The sequence below is a fragment of the Hakea prostrata genome, chromosome 2 (genome assembly GCF_041222555.1).
Source record: "Hakea prostrata isolate BN-2017 chromosome 2, UWA_Hpros_2, whole genome shotgun sequence".
In the NCBI taxonomy this organism is placed as follows: Eukaryota; Viridiplantae; Streptophyta; class Magnoliopsida; order Proteales; family Proteaceae; genus Hakea; species Hakea prostrata.
Genome location: NC_142601.1, coordinates 45094729 through 45101048, shown reverse-complemented (window position 1 = coordinate 45101048; position 6320 = coordinate 45094729). Strand labels below are relative to the sequence as shown.

At 39.2% G+C, this 6320-nt stretch overlaps 1 protein-coding gene across 1 annotated transcript; it reads left to right on the top strand.

The window, feature by feature from the left end:
- Positions 1-1760: 1760 nt before the first annotated feature.
- Positions 1761-6320, top strand: LOC149024451 (plant cysteine oxidase 2-like). Its single transcript, XM_089142950.1, has 5 exons — positions 1761-2061; positions 3789-3910; positions 4023-4179; positions 4294-4500; positions 5708-6320. Exons 1-5 carry the CDS (start codon positions 1872-1874, stop codon positions 5842-5844), a joined length of 813 nt encoding a protein of 270 aa, XP_088999076.1. The 5' UTR covers positions 1761-1871; the 3' UTR covers positions 5845-6320.

The window sequence follows — 6320 nt, the reverse complement described above, 5'->3', positions numbered from 1 at the left end:
AATTGGCTTGCATCTGACTCTTGTTTTACAAGCCTCCAACGATTGGATAATTTTTGGACGCATCTGTTAATGACTAAAATGGTCATTCTATATCCTGGCCGAACTGGTTGGGGCGGCCCGGCCCCGCTTTTTAACCCCCCCCGGCCCCGGCCGGAGGTCATGGTAGGACCGACCACACTAAAAAGTCCATCTTTATAGCAATATGAGATGGCCTCGTGTAGGTAGACTCCTACCACCAAACAACGGAAAAAGAGAGTTAGTTAGGTAAAAGGACTCTTCTAAAAGAGTTACTCTCCTACAACAACTCATAGCAGGTTACTCCGAATATAACTCTATCACCATACACTATATAAAGACCTCTGGTAAACACTAGAGGGCAGGTATTCATACTTCTTGTGATCAATTACTTGAATTCTCTATTGAGTAGTTGAGATCATATTATTGGTACTGACTTGTTCGTCGGAGCGTCCTCCCGGTCGAGCTCGTATCTTGCAAGTTCGTGACAGGGTAGGACGAGCGAGATTCCGTATCAACAGCATCAATAAGGAACGAATTGAAATGCTCTATTAACTTTCCAAGCACGGTCTCGTCTCCTGCCTGGTCACGTCTTACTAGTCAAACCGCAACGCATGATTTTTCCAATGCCACGTGTCATGAAGAGAACTAAGTAGTCCCACGTGTCATATGATCCATACTGAAATGCTTACGTGCGACGTCACAATCTCAATTGCTCTAAAATTATTAAATACAAAAGAAAATCCATTCGCTCTCGATGCGATGCGGTGCGATGATATTTGTGTCAGATTCATCGGAAACTAAATTTATAGACAAATGAGATTTGCCGAAACAAGCGGTTCTACAGTTCTACTATCCCTTTCATTTCAATTCAATTCGCCAACTTGTCAGTGGGGACGTTAATAACCCTTACACGTGTGTATAATTCCTTGCTCATCGCCTAAACCAACACGTGGCGTTCACGTGCCGGCGTGAGAGAGACAGATACGCTGACAGTCGCCTAATTGTGAATTACCTGAAATATCCTTCGGTATTATCTCATTTGCTGACATCAGGAAGCCAAGCCTAGGAATCCCGTTTGTCGTCTTCGATTGCTTCCAGAAATTCACCGTTACTCCATTCTCCCATCACTGGGGCCGCCCCAAGTTTCCTCATATCCAGTCCGGTCTTCGATTAAAATATTTAAAGAAACCTGAAAACGGAAATTAACTGTGGGACCCCATGCACTCATGTGGGCCCCCACTCATGTCTTGACTTAAACAAAAGAAAATTAAAAAGAAAGTCGAATCTCCGGACAGTGATCCATACACACGTTCACACACCATTCAGATCAAATATGGTCGTCCATGTAAAACGTGGCTAGCCTTGCTGTCTTGCAAAATGGGTGAAAAGTCATATTAAGGATCCAAGTTCACAAAAGAGGGGACCCTCACTGAAGGGTACTTTAGTACTTTTCAAGCTGTCTCTCATGAATTCATGAATCATGAGTCATGAGTCGAAACCAGTGTTGGTGGGAATTCCACGTTCATACGCGGTGGTAGTATTATGAAAATATTGGGGGCGGGGAGATCAAAACCGCTGTGTTAGGGTTCGTGGTTTCATCGATTTCATTGGAGATGGAGAAGGTCACCATTTTCTATGGCCCCTGGTTTTCTTCCTCTCCTCCTCCTCCTCTTTCTCTTTCTTGCATTAGTATATATATATTGCAATACGCCTTTCTAGGCTAAGTTCATTATTCACTATCATCAAATCATCAACAACCGCTTCAGTGTATTGATCTGGATTCATTCACCAAAAATATCAGAGTTTCGGAAGTGGATTAATCTGAGATTTTCGGTTTGTTAGTTTAATTTCTAATGACGACGGAGGTTAGGCGTGTGAGTAAAATTATCAAGAAGAAGAGATGCAAGTCTACGAAGAATCCTCATCGTGCTTCACCAACGGCAATGGTGCTTCAGAAACTGTTCGATTCTTGCAAAGAGGTCTTTAAAGGTCCTGGAACTGTTCCTCCGCCTAAAGATGTTCACAAGTTGAAGAAAATTCTAGGTGAGTCAGTGTTCTGTTGTGTTAGATCTGATCTGTTTTCACGTTGGATCATGCACTGTTCATGTTTGTTTATAATCCCGTAGGATCAAATGAGTATATCATTATGCATGTTGTTTCATTCATTATCGCTCTGATCTCTGATCAACCTGTGATGTTTCTTCCCTAACTCTTCTGATGGATTAGATCTGTAATATCTATCTTTACTCCTCATGCATATGAAGATGGCTTGAATTTTAAACTTGAGGTCTGTGTCCATTAGAGTACTTAAAACACGTATACTGTGGATTTATCATTAAATTATGTAATTTCTAGTGATGATGAAGACTACTAGCTCTTTATTGCAATGGTCACTGTATGGTGATCAAGCAGTTCCTGCTGCTGATTGGATCTTCACTTTGTCTTGGTGATCCTTTGCATTTTGTTAGGTATTTGATTAGCATGTGGAGTGAAATCATATCTTTTTACTTATTTGATTGATTAATTCGATAAATCGAAATTGCTCGCTCATTAGATAAATACCACCTCTGACTTAGGGGAGAAACTTGAACCCTTACCCTAGGTAGGTCTCAAATGAAAAGTATGCAAGATATTTTCTTATTTGATAAATTTAGGTGCATTTGAGGATCGGTTTTAATGAGTGGAATTTATATAGCTCAGGTCTAAATTCTTTGTTTCATTCGTTTGAGGACTCGTATGTTTCTACCCATAGAAAAAAGTGCAGACATGGTCATCGGTTAGTGCTTCAGGTGGAAAATCAAATCTAGTGGTTTATAGGTCATGTCATACGTACGGGCTCCAAGTTCAATCCAAAAATATCTAGGCTCGAAATCGTGAGTATAGAATGAATATTGCATCAGCATCTATTAAAGATGAGTCTCGTACAGTGTATTTTACCGGAGTATCTCAAATCTATGCACAGATGCTCTTTTATATGAAAATTCAACGAAAAATATATATTTGTGGGTTGGCTTTCATAAATACCCTAATGTAGAATTGCAGTTTCATTGCTGCCGTAGCACCGTGCAATTGTTTTTCCTCGTTTGTCTAAATGAGTTTCTTTTTGGTAAATTTTAACTACGAAAAATCTCGACCACAAATTTCAATCTTGACCATAATCTGCACCAGCGTTGCACAATTATTGCATAGCACCCAAGCATAGCCCTTCTTAATGACTATAAATGAAACAAATGCCATCAATTGAATAGTATGTACAGGTACATATAAAGTATGATGATAACTGGGGTTCCACTCTCAAGTAAAGTTTCCATCTTTGTCTTGGTTTGTGGTATTTAGTTGTGTTGTTAGGTCTCTGTCTAAACTTTTACGGGTCATACTTTAGTGCTGTGCAATTAATGTCTAACGTTGGGTTGCCTACGGTCGGGATTCAAAGGGGCGGTCGAGATTGAATCTCGACTATTCGTTTTGCTTTTTCTTTTTCTTTAGTGCCGCACAATTAATGCATTTACATGACAAGGATGCATTGTGAGATGAAGAGCCTCAACTATCTCACCGAGTTAGGATTCAGTAAATACTAATAACAAAATCCCTTAAAAGTGTCTTGTACAAGATATCATCTCTCATGTTTAAGATTCAGTAAATATAGCTAGCTGCAAAACCCATAAAGGTGTTTTGTTTTGCAAATGATGCATCTCTCATGATTAGTGTCGGATTTATTAGATTGAGCGGTGGTGATTGACGTAGTTATATTTTCATTTCTTATACTGCAGATAGCATGAAGCCCGAAGATGTTGGATTATGTAAGGATATCCTTTTCTTTAGTTCTAAAAGTGATCTACAAGGCCCTCCCAGTATCACATGTACACCTATTTACAAGTGCAAAAATTTCTCGGTAAGTAGAGTTCAAAAAATGGAACTTGGTTCCGTAATTTACCAATAATACATATATATATACAGTGGTGGTTCTTAATTATTTCTTCCTCTTTTTTTTTCCCCGTTGGCAGCTCTGTATTTTCTTTCTTCCACCAACAGCAGTCATCCCACTTCATAACCACCCAGGCATGACTGTATTCAGCAAGCTTCTCATAGGATCAATGCATATCAAATCATATGATTGGGTTGAACCCGAGACATCTCAGAGTTCCATGCCTTCTTCGAATGGTTAGTAGTCTTCGCTCACCGTATATAACAGCAATTACAAAATGGGTAAAATGGAATCTCTGAGTAAATTTTATGTGGCTAACTAACCCAAGTAAGTGTTGAAATGTTTTTCAGTGAGACTCGCGAAATTGAAGGCAGATAGTGTGTTCACAGCCCCATGCAACACATCAGTGCTTTATCCCACATCTGGAGGAAACATTCATGCCTTCACTGCAGTTACACCTTGTGCAGTACTTGATGTGATTGGTCCTCCTTATTCCGAAGAAGAAGATCGAGATTGTACATACTACAGAGATTATCCCTACTCTAGTGGGTCATCAGGTGAGTTCATCTATGAAGGCGTGTTTGGTAATGACTAGCTTTTAAGGATGAATGTGCAGATATTTGTCTATACCAATGCATGCTTCATCCATTATCTTTGTTGGGTGATCTTGGCGCCAAAGTTTTCCTACTAATAGGAGGTTGATTTTACTGAAATTGCTTGGATGTTACACATTAAATGTGCTGCGCATGGTAGAGATCGAAAAGGAGAGTCGAGATTTCAATATTGACCGCTCATTCAATGTATAGTACTCGGCTCTATTTCTACCTCTTGACCTCTTCAGAATATATTTCTTTACTATCCATCATTGCACCAATGTCTGCCCTTATCCCGTCCCACCCCTTCTTTTGGGGCTAAAGCGACATGTACGTATTTGGGCAGTTCATAAATGTAGTGTAACTTCATTTTCGATCTTCCACTTGATGGGGGTGATGAATTAATGCTGTTGGAAATTAAGTTCCACTTGTTTGACTAATTACATTCCATTTGAATCCTTGAAATGACAATCTTAATTTCCATGTTAACCCATGAAATTATCACCCGGACTACGTTTATAACTTGTCCCATAGAGTCATAGAGAGCTAGTGCATGAACAGTGTGACCGTGATTTTTTGCATTTGTCTGCATGCAGTTACATAGACGTTAGGTCCAATGATTTGTTTGTTCGTTCATGTTATACCATATTATATTGTTGGACACTTGGACCACAATGGAAGAAAAAAAAGTATATTGTACGATTAACCTATATTATTATAATATAACTAAGTGGGGGATTAGATTTCGTTTTAAGGTTTGTATAAGTTAGTTTAGTTTATTAATTATCTGAATATTTTAATGATGTAGCACACCCACAAGTAAGTTGCAAGCCCACCTTTTCCACAGACTGTGGGTAGCTGTTCCTCCAAATAACCACAGTTCCATGAAACAGGCGAACAGCAATGAAACTAGTGCTGTTATCGCACGCCATGTCTCTTTTCTCCTCCACCTTTATATCTTTTTCTTTTGGCAAAAGTAATGGTTGTTTGTTTCACTTGAACAAGTGTTGGATTAGATAGAAATCTATTTAAATTAAACTAAGTGTTTAATCCATGGATTTAACACTGATGGAGACTGGTTTGTAATATTAATGATATTAAATTTCCCTTTACTTAGGCTAATGCTCCTCAGCGTCTAACATTGTTCTTATTTCTGGGCTTTGGGTTACAGATGGCGGTGGTGCAGGAGAACCCAGAGAGGGTGATGGCAGCTGCTATGGATGGTTGGAAGAGATTGAAATGCCCAAAGACCTAAGGATGGAAGCGGATGAATATTTGGGCCCACGGATTATTGAGAATGTTGGCTAATGTTCTCGTCTATCAGCCGTTACTAATCGACACTTTCTGATGGGTAGTCATTATAAATCACAGTTCAAAGCGTCCATAAAGCTTTGCTTTGCTTTCATAGGATCAACAAGCGATATGATTCAAACAGTGATGAAATGAGAGCTTCCTTACATACCTACCAATCATGTTGGTTCTTTCTTTCTTTCTTTCTTCCTCTTCATTCTTTTTGCTTTTCCTCTGACGTGTGGTCCCGAGACACTTCAATGGGAGCAATTTTCCTGCTCTTGTTTCGTGTTGGATGTTCTGTTATTTGTGTTCTTTTTTCCTCCGTACATATGATAGTTTATGATCTGTAAAGTTTCTTAAGATAAGGGTTGAGGTTGATCTCAAAGTTAAAAAGATAAAAAGATCTCGGATTTAGTTGGATTGTGCACTTAGAATTGGATAACTGCAGCAGTAATCGCCTAAACATAAATCTAAAATACCAAGTGGAAGAA